The following is a 19,718-nucleotide window of genomic DNA, read 5'->3' as shown; positions in this document are numbered from 1 at the left end:
CTTGTCCACTCTTGCGCCTCCGAGTGTCGTGAAACAAAGCTCCCACTCGATATTATTGCATTTATGCCGTCGAATACACGAGGAAACACGCTTGATATCCTTGCAACAGCCTGGGGGCAGCCTCGCAATCGCAACAGCGAAATACCTCAGACTCGTAACTTAAAATTAACCGCACCCTTTCCATACAGGCGATCTTAGACGTATGCACGAGAGAGAGAGAGAGACAGAGAGAGAGAGAGAGAGAGAGAGAGAGAGAGAGAGAGAGAGAGAGAGAGAGAGAGAGAGAGAGAGAGAGAGAGAGAGAGAGAGAGAGAGAGAGCGGTCGCATTGAGCTAACTTGGCGATTTTACGCGTGCTTTCAGAGTTGTGCAATGATGGGTCTGCAGGCGACGGCAGGAAAACGTAAATTGGAGGGAGGTGTTGGCTGCATGGAATTCCACATGGACATAGGCGAGAGTCCGTCGAAGCTCGGACGCGTGGAGGGTAGCTGGTGGGCGATGGACGACAGTTACGGACCGCCCCTGAACCAGACGTCGACGTCGTATTACGAGATGGAGGTGAACTCTCCGTGTCTGCAGGCGAATCCGTGCCAGCCTACGTCGACGAGTTCCTCCTCCCAGCAGCAGCAGCAGCAGCAGCAACAGCAGCAGCAGCAACAATCGCAGCAACACCAACCACATCATCCATCTTCGCAGTCGCCGCAGCAGCAGCAGCAGCAGCAGCAACAGCAACAGCAATCGCAGCAGCAGCAGCAGCAACAGCAGCAGCAGCAGCAACAATCGCCAGCGTCATCCTCGACGTCGGCTTCGTCCACGGTGACGCAATTGCATCACCACACGCAACACTACTATCATCACCAACGTGGTGCTGTTAGTCCTATCGGTAGCAACGGCTACAACCAACTGTCGAGATCTCAGCCTCCCCAGTGGGGCGCTCTTCATCATTATGAACCGCCGACGATACGTCGTGAGGAAAATGGCAAGAGCTACCTGGAACTTGGCTCGAGTTATCGCGCGAACGAGCGATGCTGCGAGGGTTCCAAGTCCAGCTGGTGCCGGCGTGGGCGAGCCTGTTACCGGCAACGACGGCTCGCCGTGCTCAACATCTCGATGTGTAAGCTCGCCAGGTACCGGCAATTCCCGGACCCGAGCCTTCACCGGTCGGTCCTGATCTGCAACACCCTAAGACACCTTGAACGTGAGATGGAGAGGGACCGCAGCCCACCGCCCATGGAGCCGGTTGTTCCGGTACCCATCGCGCAGTTGCAACCACCTGAGCAGGGCAGGCTAACGCCTTTCCCAGTACCACCGACGTCATCCGGAGAGACCGACGTCGACTCCGGCATCGGCGACAGCGACGACAGCCGATCGATCAATTGGGGTAGCGTGCTCTCCCTATCGAGCCAGTCGCCGCTCGACCCGCTTAACAACAACGAATTACTGGACGTGGACATAGGGCCCGATCTCGACTTGGACTTCATGCCCGGCTGGAAGCTGACTCCGGTTCAGGCGGACGACATCCTGAGAACAACGACGACGTCCCAGGAGCAGCATCACCACCACCACCATCATCATCACCATCATCATCACCATCAGCATCATCACCACCAGCAACAGCAACAGCAACATCTAATGTCGTCGAGCAGCAGCTGCGGCAGCAGTTGCGGCAACAGCAACGTCGGTGGCGCCGGCGTCAGTAGCGGTAGCAGCAGTAGTACGCACGAGTCGTTGATGTGCGTGGGATCATAGCCCTCGACCTTGACGTCGTTGAGTCACCTAATCGATTTCTATCCGCTGACGCCGCAGGGCAAGTAGACATTCACGCTCCTGCCCGCGGGTCCACGAAGACGCGGCTGAAAGACGATGGTGCTGACGACTCGCCCTCCCTCTCCGGTGCGCTCGACGTACGACCGGCGACTCTCGAGGAACCATACTCTACTCTCTGTTTTGCGTTAATTTATTGTCGCGTCAATTACATACATCCGCGTAGAACACCACATACACACACACACACACACACACACACACACACACACACACATACACACCGACCGACCTTCTGTGACACTTGCGTTCTTCCTTCGCTCCTCTTACCACCGCTACTACTATTACTGCTACTGCTACCACCGCTAATACTCTAACTCCATTACCCCTATCGTTACCACTATTTCTACTACTACTACTATCACCCGCGACTACTTATTACTATCGTTACCGTTACTTCTACTACTATCGCTACTATTGCTAGTACTACTATTATTACCATTACTAATATTACTACGATTACTACTACTACTACTACTACTATTTACTACTACTATTACTACTATTACTACTACTACTATTATTACTACTACCACTATCGCTAATTAACGTGTCTCCCGTATTTGCTCCCCGAGGGACGGACGCGTCATGACACGCAACGTTCGCAGGTGCAGTCGAGATAGAGCATTCTGAGAACTTAACGAACGGGTTAACGGGCAGAGAAAAGAAGACAGGGCGAGACGGAGAGAGGGTAGGGGGAAGGGAGAAAGGACCGTCACTGTCCGACAGCGAGCCGACAGGTGCTGCTACTCGCGTTGGATGATCCGGTAGCCTGCCAACAGAAATTCGGCCGGCTTTCGTATCGAACCACGCCGCGCAATGAGACGACGGAGAGAGGCCCGTGTACCATGTTCGCCGCCCTGGAATTTCGAGAACAGATGCGAACGCGGCTTACGCGTGCTTCGAGATGGGTTTCGGCAGAATTCGGGAAAGATTGATCGGCTGGGTGATCGAGTACGGGGGACAATATGTCGACCTTTTGAGAAACGCACGATAATGACACCGAACTTGCAACTATAGATTCGATTTATACAGTTGCGTTTGCAAGCTCGACGGTCCGTGCGCGAAGTCCCCGGGAGAAGAGACGTCCAACGCACGGGAAATATCCGGGAAAAGTTGGGGAGCAGGATCGGAGAGCCAAGAGAGGGTGGGAAATTTGTCTCGAAGCTTGTCAGGGTTCGCGTCGACGCGAATCCGCGGCGTGAAGGCTACCTTTCCACAGGACTGAACTGACGACGCGAGCCTTGCGATCGGCGTGTTTCAGCTCGCGGAATCTTCCCCCTCTCATTCTCGCGTTCGCGGGAAGTTGCACCCCGACGTTGCTCGAGAAGGTCGACTGGGATTCTCTTTTCCACGGAACGACACTCAACGTCGGAGCCTTCGTGTTTGGGAGGAATGTGAGCGATTAACATACAGGCGACACACAAATCGTGCGTACTCGTACGCGTACGTATGGATGCGACACACACATACATGCACACACACACACGCACGCACGCACGCACGCACGCACACAACATATATACAGGTATATACGACCGCCGTGGCCTATATTATACGCACGACGCACGGAGACACGCAAGTGCGTGTGCACGCAGGTCGTACGGTGCTACAGGGCGGCTGCAGTCTGGTGCTTCTCCTCTTTAAACCCACAGACACACACACACACATACACACACACAAAGCTACACAGAGCTAAATTCGCGTATCGAATTCGCACGGATCGCTCGCAGCGTCCGTCGCTCGGGGTCGTCGTGACGCGTCCTGCCGTCGTAAGCGTGACACGATGTAAGTCGGAAGCGTCGGCGTCTCGATCGAGGAACTCCTTCCGACCGCGCCACCTTCGGCTAGTGTAAATTCCGCTTGGCTGTCTCGCCTGAAATACCGGGGTCACGTGTGTCCGACGAGGCGCGCAGGCAAATATATCATATATAGGAAGGAAGGACTCTTTATTTAGAATGGAAGTGCTGATTAGATCTCCGGTGTCGTCGCTGTTCAAGCGTAAATACTCGACCCTGCGTCACATTTTTGTGTGTCGTCAGTGCGCGACCCCGGCTGAGGTGATGAGAGACGCCCCGTAGTTTAGTTAGGGAACGTGACGAACAGAAAATTTCTGACCCAGAGTAGGGTGACCTCAGGTTGTTGGCGCGGTTCGGTCTCGATCGTCCCTCGTGAGCGAGAGAATAAGAAAGAGAGGAAGAGAGAAAGAGAGAGAGAGAGAGAGAGAGAGAGAGAGAGAGAGAGAGAGAGAGAGAGAGAGAGAGAGAGAGAGAGAGAAGAGACACCGAGACGCTTAAACAGTTGCGTTGAAATGGCGAGACATATTTGGACTGCGTGATAACGCGTTTAAGCAGCGGGCGTGTGGTGCAACGAGCTAATCGCGCTCAAATCAGGGATTATTTTCATACAGCGTTTATGCGGAAAAACATATTCTCGAGTAATTTCGCCCGCCTTGGTTTTTAACGCTCTAAGGGATATCTATGCATACACGGATATAAAAGTACAAATAGTTACGATACGTTTCTCCTTCTTCCTTTAACGCAACGCGCGGTTTCTCACGCGGACGCTCGCTGCTTAACGACGGCGGTTTGCGACCGAAGAGAGATTTGTCTCGGCAAGTAACTGTGTTTGTCCGGATTATATCGAAATTTTTTTTCCTTTTCGACCGCACCGACTCAGTGCGAGTGGCGATACGTATGTTACTTTCGTACCTAATCGCAAGTCAAAATGTGGCAATTAAACATGCAAAGTAGTCCATTAAATTCGCAAGGCCATTAAGCTCCAACGCAACTGGTTAACCCTAAAATGCATGACATGAGCCAATGTGACTCAGCCGCTATTTTAAATGCGAACTACACATTGATTATTTTATCAGAGTGACCGTCAGTTCACGACTTTCCCGATGAATGATATGAAACAAACGTGCAAGAGAGAAGAAGAGAGAGAAAGAGAGAGAGAGAGAGAGAGAGGTGTCTCACAAGAAAGAAAAAAAATATCTGCTGCAACGAATTAGTTGCTCGTCAAAATTATGTAACAAGCATCGTCTGTAATTATGAGGCAGCTGGCTCTACTAAAATATCTATCGCAAAATTTATTCCAAAGTTCCGCAGAATGAGCTCTTTAAAATTACAAGTTGCCCGTGGCCTCCACCGAGGAAATAATTGTGTCAATTAAGAAAAATCATGAGCGGCGGTAAATTGCAATTGTGAGCAGGGTGCCGCAACTGGCCATGTCACGCGTTCGTGTGTGTACGGATATGTGTATATATGTACGTGTGTATGAACGTGTATGAGATAGCAGCTGTGACGTATCCCACAAGGACGTAAACGCGATGACGGAGACGCCGACGCCTTCGCGTGGATATCTTGTGTCTCGACGTGCGACGTCGACAAATGTACCTGCATTTTAGAGATCGGGGTAACGTTCTCCTCTACGGATCGTCGCACGGTGGCCACTGCGCGCCACTGATCTCCCACTAAATGTATCATATGTACACATATATAAATAAACTAGAAAGTGGCCGGCGTGCGCGCGCGTGAAGGAGGCGAGAACGCTCGAGAGTTAAGGTGTCGATTTTTAAGCGCACTCGCGGACCCCGGACGCATCTTCGCGTGGATCCGTGCGCGATCTCGCCCTCAACGTCCACGAATCCATTCAAGAGCAGCTATACTTAAGGTGGAAAGAAGGAAAGGAAGAAAGCTAAACGATTTAAGAAAGTCTAACGTTACGAAGAGAGTATAATAACTTATCGACTCGACTGATTACTTAAACGAGAGAGTGAACGTACGCGAGCGAACGGATGAATGTATGCGCGTGTGAAAGGAGCGAAAGAAAACAGAGAAGCGAAGAGAATACGTGTGTGTAAAAAGGAAATTATTGTAATTATATCATGATGCAAAAATATATATATATACATATACATGTATATGTATATGTATATGTATATATATATATATATATGTATATATTTGATTTAAACTGTAATTATAGTATATATGATGTTCTCTCTTTCACACAGTGACACGATTCATACATACACACACGCGCGCACACACACACACACACATACACACACACTCGATATACATACAGACATACGCGAGATATATTAGGTACTTGTTGTAAATATATATACACATATACATACATATATGTGTATGCAGTATATATATATATATATATATGTGTGTGTGTGTATGTGTACACATATACATTAACTTACTAAGTCTAGAATCTTAAGCATAAACGCGAAAAATCGTCAAGAAAGAAGAAACCCTTCACCTTCATCCCTTCCCGAGTCACTCCGCTATCCTCGATCCCGCCCCACGTTCCATTTTCTACTTTGTATTATAGTACATTACGATCGGCACACCTTCTCTCACACGCCCTCCCCTTCTCCTCACCTTCCCGGACACTGCTCCCTTCCTTTTCATCGACCTCCTCCTCTCTACCTCTTCCTCCTCTCGCGATAGTGCTCCCCCTTTCTCCGCGCGATTTCTCCGCGAAAACGACGAGCAATATTACTTTTAACAAGCGCGGAAAATTTAGGGGAAAGAAAAGCATATACGTACAAATCAATGCATGGTCGCGAGCGCGAGTCGAATGCGAGCGTCACACGCGAGATCTTTGTTTTGCGCGCGTTGTACGCATTGTATGCGCGTTTGGCGTTTGGAATGCTCCCGTGGTGTTGTGCGAACACGGTGGGTGAACGCGGAATCTCTCGGTCGCGTCGGAGCGCATGCAAAGACCATTCGCGCTTCGGGGTGAGAGCGGCGCTTGGGCGGAAGAACGACTCCTTTCCGACCGAGAAAGCGGAATTCGCAGGATGTCCTGATTATAGCGTGCGCGCGCTTTCTCGCAGCGGCGAGGTCCTCTCTCGGCCGCGGGAAAACGCGAGCCAATTTTTCATTAACAAACGTTCCGTTCGGATGGATCCGCATTCAGAACCCGGATAGCACGAGCGCGTTCTTGAACGGTCCTTGGTCGACCTGGGTTCGTCCGAGGACACGTCGGGACATCGTGATGACACATCTTAGATAATTTTGAGACATCTCGTGTTATCTGGACACGCTCTCGACGTCGGTACTTTACGGGACTTGGATCGTGTGAGTCGAGTTGGCGAGTTGCTCTTGAAAATCGATCGGATGTGAATCGAAGTTCCGTAAAGTCCGAGTCTCGAAATGAAGGAGCTTTAATCTTCCATCGTTCGTCGACTCAAAAGTTATATTCGCGCGAGAAAGTCGGGAGAAAGAGCGCGACGCGTGATAGATATATCCTGCGGAGCGAGTCGTGTTTTCGTTTCTCTACTTCGTTTCACCCTCCGGTTTCATTGTACGCTGAAGGGACGATCGGGCGTATGTCCGACGACTCCGCGGAGGGACACCGAGCGAACGCGGTGTCCTCCTTGCGATTGACTTGTAACGTCGCGTTTATCCTTGGCGGGTATCGCGCGAAGAGCTTCACTTCTCATCACAGCGAGATGCAAGGATGCGAGCGATTGTCTAACGAACGCGGGATTACCGTGTCCATCGTGTGTGCCTCCGCGGAGCGGTCGCGTTGTTCTTCCACGACGTTGTTGCGGTACCAGGCGAAGCTACCGGAAGAAGCGGACTACCGGCGTCGCGTCTTGTAGTCGAGCCTTGTGTCCTGCTCGGATCGAGTAGACAGCAGAACGCGACGCCGGTGTATGTTAAGGATGCGCGAGTCACCCGCGACTCGCGCATCCTCGTCCCGGAGCTCAAAGTATATTCTTAAAAGAGAGAAAAAAGAGAATGAAGTAGCATCGAAGGGGTTACACTGACATCAAGGTGACCGATACGCACCGTGCTGCTGGCGTCTCGCGTTCGCCTATGTTGAATTTACGCACAATCGATACTCGAGTAGCAATCGAAGTAGCTTCGATCGCGTGCTGGCCGACGACGGTCGACCGCACGGGGATTGATTAGCCGCGGGGGCGTAGGCGAATTTAGAGTCGAGTTCTGGAAGAAAAACACCAAAGTTTCTCCTCATAGCACACGGTACGACAGATATTTCTAGCCATATGCGCGACATACTCGTTTAAGACTACGATAATTATACGTAATAATGTAAAAACTTACACGGTTCCGCTAGAAAAAATTGCCAAGTTCGCCTGCGTTTACGACTTCCTCGCTAGACGGTGCAAACTGTCCGGACGGACGTCGTAAGGACATATAAAAGACGTCGTAAATCTTCGAAACGTCTATTAGATGTCTCCCGCAGTCACTCTCTCTCTCTCTCTCTCTCTCTCCCCCCCCCTCTCCCCCCCTCTTTCCTTCCCTCGCGTCGGTCAGCTTCCGCGCGAAGTGCGAGCGAGCGAGAGCGCGCGCAGCCAGCGCAGTGCGTGAAGTTTTTCGCGATCAAGCTGACGCGTAACTCGCGGTCGGACACGCGTATTTTCGTGAAGTGCCTAAAAACCGCCGAAAGAGAAAGTTACGGCTGTTAAGCGCGACAGCAAGGTCGCGAACGCGCGCGCGCGCGCGGCTTTTCGGCACGCCGACGTGCATACCGGCTGCGGTGACACGCCAACGATTGTAAACGTTTTTCTTCTCACACTATTCCTTTCCCCTTCTTTTTTAACGGGACACCGGATGGAGGCATATTGTAAATAGTATAAATAGCGCGAACGCGAAGATACGTTTAAGCGAAATAAAGAGGATATAATAAGTCTAATACGAGAAAATATATAAGATATATATTATATATATATATATATTAAAAAAGAGCGCATATATAAAAATGTATACGCATACGTGTGCGTGAGCGCGTGCGCGTATACATGTGTGTATAAGATTGTGCATATATATGCGTGTATACGTACACAATTACGTATGTATATACACATATACATACACGTATACATGTATATATTTATCTTGATAAATGATACAGGGCGACGGTGGGTTCGCGATCGATGCTTCCTCATCGTCGCGGCGACGATATTCGAATGAGATTCATTTTTATAATACGCGCATGACGGCTCTCGACCGTTCAAGTAGTATTTATCGCGACACAGCGCGCACGGCATTTTTCTCGAGTTCGCCGAATATCCCCCCCCCCTCCCCGAGAAGGACTTTCGCTCCTGTGAGAGATCAGAGATCGCGTTGCATTTCGCCGATTTAGAGAAACGCTATACAGTGCTTGCGATATTTTTCCTCTTAGCGCGCGCGACAAACGCGCTAAGCTCGTAACTTGTTTCAACAATTATCGGGTTTACGTTCATAAGGCAAGGCCGGGCTAACGATGTACAATCAAGTTCCTATTATTACGATGTCTGATCGAGAATTAGTTACACTTGTTTCGCGAGACCCCGCGCGAGCCGTCATTGCGCGTTCCTTGTATTCTCCCTCGACTCTCTCCGACGTTACGTGAGTAAGACGCTCTGCTTATTCCACGCGCAGGATAAGAGCGAGTTATCCACGGAGATGAGAGGAAAAGGTGGCCGATACGAGCGAACGTGTGAGAGAGCAGTGTCCCGGACGAGGGAGACGGCGGCGAGATGTCGATGGGGAAGTAATCGGGCGCGCGCGCGTCCTGGCGTCGTCGTAAGGAAATTAGGGCAGGAAGCACGACGTTGTAAATTGTATATAGTAGCGCGAAGAACACGACGAAGTTACAGAGACAGAGTTAATTAATTTAAAAAGAAAACGAGAGAGAAAGAAATATATGGGGATAAGAGGAACGGTTGCGTCGAGCGAACGCACGGCGCGGCGCGGCGCGGCGCGGCGCTTCCCGAATCGAAAAAGCGTATCCGTCGTCGCGACGACGGGACGACAACGAGAGTCCGTGTGTAGGCAATCTCTGTGTAGGCTGGCCGGTTGACCTCCGGCGGCCGGTTCTCGCGCGGCTTCCGTTCGCGAGCAAAGTGCGAATCCGCGAACGAGCGATGATCGATCGGTCGATCGGGGACCTCGCTGGAAATTATCGCGCGCTCTCGAGCAAGAACACTCTTCTCTTCTTTGAGTCGTCCGCCTTGATTCGACCTTGACGCCGTGCGCTCGCAACGCGCGCGCCGGGTGCGCGCGTTTCAAACAGTACCGGAGATACTCCGAGATGCGTGTGAATTTGCATCGCGCCGATCACGCGCCGATCACTCGACCATAAACGTAGGAGCGTGGCGTTGCGAGGCCGCTGCGTCTAAAATGAAGAAACCAATGAGAATGAGCAACAACGATTGCAACAACAACAGCACTATCAACAATAATGCGAATCGTGCGACGAGCGTGTGAGGAGTTTTGAGCGAAGACACCGGCGACGATTATCGCCGCCGTGTTTGTTGAGCAGCCGAGACGGAAAACGCGTGCGACTCGGTTCGGGCCCACGTTTGTACTTGCGCATAGAAAGAAAAAGGCACGTGTGCTCCTCGATCATTTAGGAATTGAGAAAATAATTGGTGTATGAGAGAGATTGTACACGAGGAGAGCGAAATCGCAATTACTCTAGTCCTATATGCGGTCGACGAATAATACGGCACACGTGTGTTCGCGAGTGATCGGGCGTGTCGTCATTTCCTTTCGTTTTTCTTTGTTCGAAAATCGTCAAGTTGTATCACGTACTGTTCTACCAAAATATATTAGCAGCAGCGGCAGCGGCAGCGGCAGCGGCAGCAGCAGCAGCAGCAGCAGCAGCAGCAGCAGAACTGACAGCAAAAGCATACACGGAGAGTCGTTTAAAAATCGATATTGAATAATAAAAGATGAAAAAGAAACTGCAGCGCACGATATGAAAAACAAGAACTATCAAAAACAATAAAGAGTATTATTCTATATATAACAATGACTTTTATTGTGTCTGATCTCATGTGTCCCTTTCTCCGAGTTGTACGCAGGCACACGTTTCACGTCACCTGGGACGATTATCATCCCGTAAGAATTACAAAGATAATGTTATCATTAGAAGAGTCGTTTGAAAATATATTATATTTCGATGTATATAATTATCGCCAAAAAAAAAAAAAATACAAAATATTCTTTATCCTCATAAGCAGAAACCATGTTGAAATCGCGTTGTTCGTCGTATATTTCGGTAATGCCTACAAAAATAGCTGAGGAATTTTAACTTAAAATTTTATATATCAGTTTTTTTTCTTTAACCCTTTACGGTCGATGCCGCCACAGTGGCGGCATTCGCAAGTCGTCGTAGAAGTCGGTGCCGCCAGACTGGCGGCATAATGCCATTCATGATCGCCTGGCGCGCGGCACGGCGAACGAGGCTAGCGATAATGAAAGAAAACTATCCTCCCGATGCTAGATTCAAATGTTTAGATCAACTTACAGACATCAATGTTTATCGATCTCTTCGAAATCTGCCGACCGTAAAGGGTTAATTCTCCATATTATAATTCTTATATATCAAATATATAAAGGAGAATATTTGCGGGAAGACAATCTGGGACGCTGTAAGCGCAGCATCTTCCATTTTCCGTTCTTCAATTTGGCGATCTTAGCTATATCAGCTATAAACCGTCCAAGAATGCGCATATTCCACCCTAATACGCGATGAAATAATCTTGCCAGTTTAGCATGTGTCAGTCACTGGAGAACTTCCGACGATCAGCGACATTCATACCATTCCACACTTCCAGCGTAGACTTCTTATCTCAGCCCTATACAGAAAGAATTTCTTCAACGTAAATAAAAATAAATCTAAAATAGAAAAATGACGTGCGAAAAGAAAAGTATCTTTAATAATGAGAAATGTTGAAATAGACATAATTTTGCAGAGTATTTCAAAGCATTTGACTTGCGCGTAGTTGATTCTTGTTTTAATTATAATCTACAATTTTTTTAACGACCCATGCAGTTATATAACATATACTGTAACCTTGTCCATTGGCGGGAGTTTGATTGATATGTGCTTGACGATAAATTCAAAACTTGCAAAAGAAGAGAATCGGTGATCATATCCATCGGTATTACATTCACGATGAGATCCATAACAGAGATAATGTGCGTTGACCTAACGCGTGAACTGCAAGCACGCAAACAACTTTGTTATCGTTGCTTACCTGACTCATAGCTTCGATCCATTCTCATAAATATTTGATGTGCACTACTTTGCGCCATTGAAAGACCTATATCAGTCAGGAATCTATACGCGAGATAAAAGAATCATTAGAATAGGAATAGAGATTAGATAATTCAGTATGAATATATATATATATATATATATATTCATACCATATATATATACATTGGCAAAACACTTGCAGAAAAAAGACTGATCATGTGCCATTAGTACCACCACTCAATCTCAGGAGAGAGTGATATCAGCAAGGTTGCATAATATCCGATTGCGTGTCAACGTCACTTAGAATCGCTGAAATATTTTGCTCATGTGTCGCAGCATGCTTCAACAGGTCTTTCTTCTGTCTAAAAACTTCGTCACATTGGTCGCACTGCAACGATTTACCGTTGTGCGTCTTGACGTGCTTCAACATGTCATTCTTCTGCGAAAAGCATCTGCCGCAGATTTCGCAAGGATACGGTTTGACGCCAGTGTGGATTCTCTCGTGTACTTTTAGCGAATCTTTACGTAAAAATCTTTTGCCGCAATAGCCACATTCATGTGGCTTTAGGCCTGTATGGGTTTTCATGTGCTGGCTCAGATTACTCGAAGATATATAATGTGCATTGCACACTTTACAAACGTAGGGACGTTCGCCAGTGTGTTTCCTTTCATGGTTCAGTTGCGTCTCTTTTGAGACTAAGGATTCTCCGCAATACTGACACATGTATAATTTTTCCTTTAGATGCATAGACTTCTCATGATACTTTAGCGAGCTCTTGCTCGCCAACTTTTTGCCGCATTCTTTGCACTCCACGTAAATCTGATTGTTTCCGTGCGTGTGTTCATGAGCCACCAAATAAATGCGTTTTGAGAACACTTTGTTGCAAACGTTACATCGCCATATTTCCTTGTCGTTAGACTTCCTCTTAATACTGTCCACTATTTCTTCTTCAGTATGGTTCTTTCTGTGCATCTTCAATTCGCTCATGGACTTACACTTGCAAGCACAGACCTACAATATCAAATTAAGTATTTATTCTATACTGTTTTCGATCAGTATTATATGATAATCATCTGTAACATCGGTGAAAGCGATAAGTTGAGTAATTTGTACAGTTTTTTAGAAAGACTCAATATACTGTCAATGTACTTACACTGCATGTATATGCTCCACTCCCGTTGTTATGTCGTTTCACGTGCATATTCATATTCCCTTTGCGATTAAACGTCAAGCCGCAAATTGGACACGAATATTTATTTGATCCGTGCGACAAATGGTGTTGTCGTAGTTGAATCCTCCTGTAAAACGCTTTCCCACACAACTCACAAGTATATGGTCTATTGTCTATGTGTTGATTTTGATGCTCTTTTAAATGAAATCTGTACGAGAATAATATGCAACATAATATATCTAACTTTGATGTATATATATATAAAGCTAACTAAAATAATTTTGGGTAAAACAAATTGCTGCAATTATTACCGTGATCTAAATGCTTTTTTACAGAATTCACAAATATGTTTTTTCTTTTTAGATTCCTCCAAATGAATTCTTCTATGACCTCTTAAGTAGTTGGAATGTTTAAAACTCTTCCCACATAAATCGCAAAGATATGGCTTGTCTAATCTGTGAGTAGCTTCATGAATGTCTAAACTGGACCATCTTTCATAAGTCTTATTACATGTGCAACATCGAAATAATAGTTGTCCTTTGTGAAATTGCTTAATGTGATGTAATAAATCTTTTTTACTAAAAAAAGTTCCTTCACAATGACCACATCCTTTCTTAACTCCTGTTGTAGCATTTTCATGCAAAGACTCGCATTTGTCAAAATTCTGTTGAGTCTTGGATAGTTGACTGGAAACTTGATAATTTACTGGTTGCACTGACTCACAGACCTCAGGTTTATCAGTAAGTTGTTTGTTTTCACATTTTTTATTGACTATTTGAGAATTTCCTGTTTCTAATCCATTGTTAACTGCCACATTCTTGTCGTTTTTATTTTGTAATGCATTATATATAATTGCATGTTTAGGAATATTATCTTTCCTATCAGGCTGTTCAGTTTCAGAACATTCTTCATTTTCTAACTCTTCTAAATCTGTTTCTAAACCAGAATTTGTAATCTTATTCGTAGTAAATGATGCAGAATCATAATGCATACTATTATTCACACATATTTCTTCATTTTTCTCTAACAAATACTTTTTCAATAATGAATTATACTTATTTTCATATTCCATCTGCAACATATTTGTTGACTACATGTATATACTTGCAAATGTTGCATATAAATACTGAACACTTTTAAAATATTTTACATAAACAGATTTTTTTAAATATTACTAAATTGCTAACAGTTAGTATTACACTTACCTTATTCTCAATGTTTAAAAATTTCATTAACTCTATATTAGTTTTTAAATATAAGACAATGAACAAATGTCTCTTGTCTAATTCATTACAACATTCAATGCAAACTTTCCGTGGCATTGCATCATCCATGAGAATTGAAATAGGCACGTGCAAGTTTATCTTTTCTTTTAGCTTAAGCTCTGTACCTTCAGCTGAAAAAATATCTACTCCATTCAGAGTCAACTTGCCACACATTCTACATAAATTGGAAAAGTTGGCATCATGATATTTACTTATTTCTGCATTCATGTTGCAATATGTTAGAGATACATTGTCGCTTGCTTCTTGAAGAGTTTGCAGCTTATCAAATACATTTCTAGAATCTTTATTATCAGTGTATGAATCGGTCCCAAATAGAGTAGGAATAGCACCTTGTTTTATTATAATGGGAGTTTTACTCATATAATAACAATCTTCTATATGATGAGAACAAATACTGTAGTTGAAGTGCAATTCCATATTCGATTTTTTGACTAAATCCAATCTGCCACACTTTTTCGCCCATGTTTTGGCCCTGCACGAAGATTATTTTATGAACTTCGTATTACGGATAAATGGTGATAAAATATCTGTGGTAATTATATTAGTAACAATTATTAAGTTGAAAATTCAAAAGAATGCTGTCTGTTTAAAATCAATTGATAAATAGGTAAACGACAAAATATAAAATAGGTTAATTTGTCGAAGATCAACACTCACGTGTCGTCCTCAGGAAAGTAGATAAAAGTGACATTCGATGAATCTTCAGTTTTTGAAGAATATTTACAACTTGACGCTGCACAAACAACTTTCATCGCTTTCAGACTTCAATTCTTCCTATCAGAATTGTTTTCCACGGAAATATTTCGTGCTCAATTTACAATCTATGGAAAATCAGAAAAGAGATTATACACGCGTATTTGTTTCTAATAATATCGATTAAAGCCGGTTGACACAGGTTGACGCAGCATGTTTGCCGCGCGGCGGAAGTTGGCTAGGGAATACTGCGGCCATTCATCGTTTTGCTTGCCCGGAAATAGCATTTACGAACACGCGGCATTTGGAACGTTGATTGGCTACTGCGATATTTTCTAACTAATTTCTGCTAACTCCGTTTTATGATTGGTTAGTAGAGTCTTGACATTGGCTGCGTTCCAAAATTCACTGCCAGTACTGAAAATCTATAGTATACGTGACACAAACCATGTATTTTCAGTACTGGCAGTGAATTTCGGAACGTAGCCATTATAGGTTTGTTTGTATTGCTTGTACTTTTGACACTTTTGTATCTATGGCTGCGTTCCGAAATCGACTGCCAGTACTGAAAATATATAGTTTGTGTCACGTATACTATAGATTTTCAGTACTGGCAGAATTTACGGCTGAATTTCGGAACGCAGCCTATGCCCGTTGCACACCGGATGTGATGAATAATATCCAATGAGAACTCGTTTTTCTAAAGAGAAGCTAGTGTGCAACAGGCGTGAGGTACGAGAGTGTCAAAAATGTAATAACCGAGAGAGACAAATCGACGATATTTAGCGAAGGATCTCCTGCAAAATGATTGTATTAATTAATTAGATGATTACTACGTAAATATTTATCCCATACGTTATACCAGCAACGAATATTATACATATTTTTGTTAAATACAAAATACAATTTTTGTTAGATACAAAAATAAAGTATACTTTTATATCTTAATTTTAAAGCGCACTGCTCTTGATTTTATCGCACGATTGAATCTTCCTCGATCTTTATAAAAATGTCTATAAAATCATATTTATAAAGAGCGTTCGCAAACACGTTTTCTGCAAGCACAACTTGATATGTTTACACAACTTCATGTGCATTTCGATATGTCGTTTGTTTGCCTTAAATAAATCCATCGTAAGTTTCTCGTAATCTTTTCAATGATTTTGGTTCATATTTGAAGTATTGTATGAAAAATAGGAAGGAAATATCATGAATCATTCACGTATTCCTTCACAGTTAAAGCTCTTGGGGCAGGTTGTCCCAATTCTTTGGTAAGTTGACTGATAGTTAAATCATATGTCTGTCTTTGTCTAAATTAAAGGAAAAGCAAAGACAAAGATATAATATATATAATTTAATAATCAGTTAACTTACCAAGAAATTGGAACCGACCCTTGGCCTTTTTGCACACTCCGCGTTGACAGCGGACCTCCTCTAGAGTATTCTTCACATTGCTAAACATGAGTAGATTCTATTGTGTGCTACGAGTGGTATAAGATAGACAAAAATGGACAACGAGTCTGTCCTTGTTTTATCACTGGATAGCTGCCCACATAGCATGTAAATTACAGAAATATCATAGATTACAAGATATCAGTAATATATTTTTTAATAAAATATCAGGAAAATATTATTGATATATTACTGATATTACTGAACTATTACTCTGATATACGTTTGTAGAAAGACAGACCGTTCTTTCGTCATGGAATTCAACTTCTGCCAGAAAAGTGAGAAAAAGTCATAATTTCTGAGGGCAAATACTTGATTGATGTATTCACACACTTTGGAATTGAAATAAATGCTCAAAAAAACCAGCTTTCAATGCAGCCTCCTAATAATTTTGTAATGCAATTCAGAAGTAACAAATATAAATGTAATTTATACTAAATCAGAAATTTATCTTAATGTCGAAAGTGATATGAAATACAAATATGAAAATACAGATAATTCGATGACCAAACGTATCTTCGTTTATGAATATGAATTCACTTGAGATATTGTTAAACTATATGTATCAAAATGAATCATTTATTTAACAATGTAACATAACAGTTTAACGTCTCGGTCACTCCTTGGTCGAATGTAATCTGTGAAACACTTGCGGATTCTCTATGTTCATAAACAAGCACTTGAAGATATCGTTGTAGAACTCTGGATAATAATCGCATGCTCTCTGGCAATCTGGCATATAATTAATTTCCAACAATTTAGGCTGCATCTCAGAGTCGCACCACTCTAACATCATGTCGGCAGCATACACGGCTCTACTTTGCGGACTCTCAGGAATTCCTCTCGGCGGAGGTTCAGCGGTTGCAGCTTCGAACACCTCATAAAGGACGGAGAGAATTTTCGGCTCAACGTAAGTTTCCCACGGATAATCGGGATATTGATTCTTCCATTGAACAACAAACTCGGCGCATTTCACGTGGTAGAGTGGGTTTTCGTCGGAATAATTCATCACGGTGAAGTGTTGCTCGTACACATCCAAGTTGTTCAGCGCAAACGGCTGATTCGCGAATCGTAGAAAGAAGTTTGCATATGCGTACATGTGTAGTGGCTTCACAGACTTGAGCAGCACGACATACCTGATGTCAAACTTTACTTTGCCAATTTGCAGTCTATCGTACAAAACCGGCTGCGTGATATATTTCTGCACAATTTTAGGCCCTGTATGACGTAACCGTAGAATTTGATACAGATTCTTTGTGATGTAAATGTCGAGGCCTCTCGCTAAATTCCATGGTTTGCATATCCAATGATTATCCAGATTCTTCTCAGCCCGTGCCTTGAAGTAACTGACAAACTGCTTCAGTTCTGTCGTCAAATTATATGTGGTTGGTAACCACGTTGGTAAGGTTTCAAGAGTATTGGGATCGTACGGTTTGCCCTTTGCTTTTCTCCTACATACGATAGCTAAGAGGTCCTTGACTGTTATCACGTTCTCGCAAGGAAACTGATTTATAAATACATGTGGCGAGGAGATGCTTAGTTCCTTAAAAGTTTTGAAATGAGACACAAGCCACAATATCTCTGCTGTTTGAGCTTCATTGGTGATCTCAAATGCTGAGTCTGTTAAATATTTCTCCACATACTCGTATTGTGAAAAAACTTTTAAAGTTTCGTTGTTGTTTATTTTAAATGTGCTTGTTTCTGGCAGAGTTTCACAAATATAATTCTGTACAAATTCTTCACCTGTTTCAAGCTGCTCAAAATTTTCAATATCAAAAGTACTGTGAACCCATGGCAATAATAACAACTCTCTTATACAAGGGCTATCTGCTTGACCCTCTACAAAGTCTCTTGTAACTTCATCTCCCATAGCCATATCTTTTATAGGAAATAAAAGCGTATAAGATATGCCTTTCGACACATGCAGAAAAGGTATTGTTCTGAAATTTGGATTGTCACTATGATTTATTGCTGATCCAACTTCATCCATAATATACCACATTGGCATACTCTTCTCCACATCTTTGGAGTTCAATGAAAAATATTGATTGTATCGCCACATTTCATTCATAATATGCTCAATTATCTCTTCTTTTTCTGCATTGGTATCAATATCCATAAGAGAGCACATACGATTAAGTAGATTAGGTAATTTTGTCAAATGTTGCCGGACAGATCTGATATCATATAACCATGCATGATCAATTAAGTAAATATTATTCGGATTTTGTGCACTAATACCATCATTTGCAGAGACAATCAACTTCCATACTGGTTCTGTCATATGTCTGGTTGTATTCTCATATTCTATTTTTGCTAACTGGAAGACAAGTCCTCCATCTAAGATTTCATTGTCTAACTTTTCAAATAAAACTTTCCAAAATAATTGAGGAACACCAGAAGATTCCAGTTGTGGTTTATGTAACTCAAGAAATGTATTGTATTCACATAAATCTATACCATTCATTGTGGAAACATCAATAATTGGATTCCTAAAATAAAGAAATATTTAATAATTCTTATTTAATAGAATACACACATATGTATGTGTGTATATGTATATCCATTTGCATATATATATGCACACACATGTATCAAAAAATTATCAAACATCAAACTTACATGTCCTTATAGATATATATTATAGAATATTTATACAATATTTATTTATTAAATTAATCATATACACACACAAACTGAGTTGTGTAAAATTATCCTAAATGATATTGTCCTAAAATTAATAAATATTTTAAATATATAAAAAGTACATATCTAATTTTGCTTTTATATTTGATTCTACGTTTTACATTATTTCAAGCGAAACTTAATCAGATAAAATATTTTATTTATTTATTACCTAATTATTAGAGGTTAGGAGAATATTGAGTTTTAGAACACATTTTTCATTAATCTTCTGGAGAAGTTTTGGGAGTTTAAAGATGGCGCGCTTCTATATCACTACACTGGCTGTGTTCTAAAATTCACTGCCAGTACTGAAAATACATGGTTTGTATTATCATAGTTTGTATATAAAGCCACCGGCACACGGTGCTTGTTTCGTGCTGGATGAAAATACTGCGTTCTGATTGGTGCATTTCCATCCATCTTCGAAAATGTACCAATCAGAACGCAGTATTTTCATCCAGCAAGCAATCCAGCACGAAAACAAGCACCGTGTGCCGCTGGCTTTAGTGCTGGCAGTGAATATTGGAATCGATTGGAATACAGCCACTCAAAGGCTAATATATGCATCGTACGATAGGTTT

The 19,718-nt window shown here is 43.4% G+C and overlaps 3 protein-coding genes across 4 annotated transcripts in view; 1 reads left to right on the top strand and 2 right to left on the bottom strand.

The window, feature by feature from the left end:
* Nucleotides 1-9,714, top strand: part of tara (SERTA domain-containing protein 2 taranis) — a 101,702-nt gene extending 91,988 nt beyond the window's left edge. For both annotated transcript variants that reach the window (XM_019845685.2, XM_011156663.3), the window contains one exon: nucleotides 363-9,714. In XM_019845685.2, the coding sequence (XP_019701244.2) occupies nucleotides 363-1,748 (1,386 nt within the window). In that variant the 3' untranslated portion in view covers nucleotides 1,749-9,714. The remainder of the gene's footprint in view (nucleotides 1-362) is intronic.
* An 884-nt stretch (nucleotides 9,715-10,598) lies between these two features.
* On the bottom strand, nucleotides 10,599-15,194 carry LOC105192497 (zinc finger protein 2). The gene is made up of 7 exons (XM_019845688.2): nucleotides 14,965-15,194; nucleotides 14,227-14,779; nucleotides 13,333-14,093; nucleotides 13,004-13,229; nucleotides 12,050-12,861; nucleotides 11,664-11,930; nucleotides 10,599-11,445 (listed from the first exon to the last, which is right to left on the bottom strand). Exons 1-5 carry the CDS (start codon nucleotides 15,057-15,059, stop codon nucleotides 12,109-12,111), a joined length of 2,388 nt encoding a protein of 795 aa, XP_019701247.1. The 5' UTR covers nucleotides 15,060-15,194; the 3' UTR covers nucleotides 10,599-11,445; nucleotides 11,664-11,930; nucleotides 12,050-12,108.
* Nucleotides 15,195-16,998: 1,804 nt separating this feature from the next.
* On the bottom strand, nucleotides 16,999-18,952 carry TTLL12 (Tubulin tyrosine ligase-like 12). Its single transcript, XM_025299570.1, has one exon. It carries the CDS (start codon nucleotides 18,917-18,919, stop codon nucleotides 17,069-17,071), a length of 1,851 nt encoding a protein of 616 aa, XP_025155355.1. The 5' UTR covers nucleotides 18,920-18,952; the 3' UTR covers nucleotides 16,999-17,068.
* Between the last annotated feature and the right edge of the window lie 766 nt (nucleotides 18,953-19,718).

The sequence above is a fragment of the Harpegnathos saltator genome, unplaced genomic scaffold (assembly GCF_003227715.2).
Source record: "Harpegnathos saltator strain DR-91 unplaced genomic scaffold, Hsal_v8.6 scaffold285, whole genome shotgun sequence".
Taxonomy (NCBI): Eukaryota; Metazoa; Arthropoda; class Insecta; order Hymenoptera; family Formicidae; genus Harpegnathos; species Harpegnathos saltator.
The sequence above is the reverse complement of the archived record's forward strand: the minus strand, read 5'-3'. Positions and strand labels throughout refer to the sequence as shown.

Bases quoted from the DNA above. Each gene is read 5' to 3' on its own strand.
- LOC105192497 (XM_019845688.2), bottom strand. From the start codon at position 15,059: ATGAAAGTTGTTTGTGCAGCGTCAAGTTGTAAATATTCTTCAAAAACT. The intron at 14,094-14,226 runs GTAAGTGTAATA...AATATGTTGCAG, and splicing joins TTTTAAACATTGAGAATAAG to ATGGAATATGAAAATAAGTA. The intron at 12,862-13,003 runs GTAAGTACATTG...TTGATATTGTAG, and splicing joins GTGGAGCATATACATGCAGT to GTCTGTGCTTGCAAGTGTAA.
- TTLL12 (XM_025299570.1), bottom strand. From the start codon at position 18,919: ATGAATGGTATAGATTTATGTGAATACAATACATTTCTTGAGTTACAT.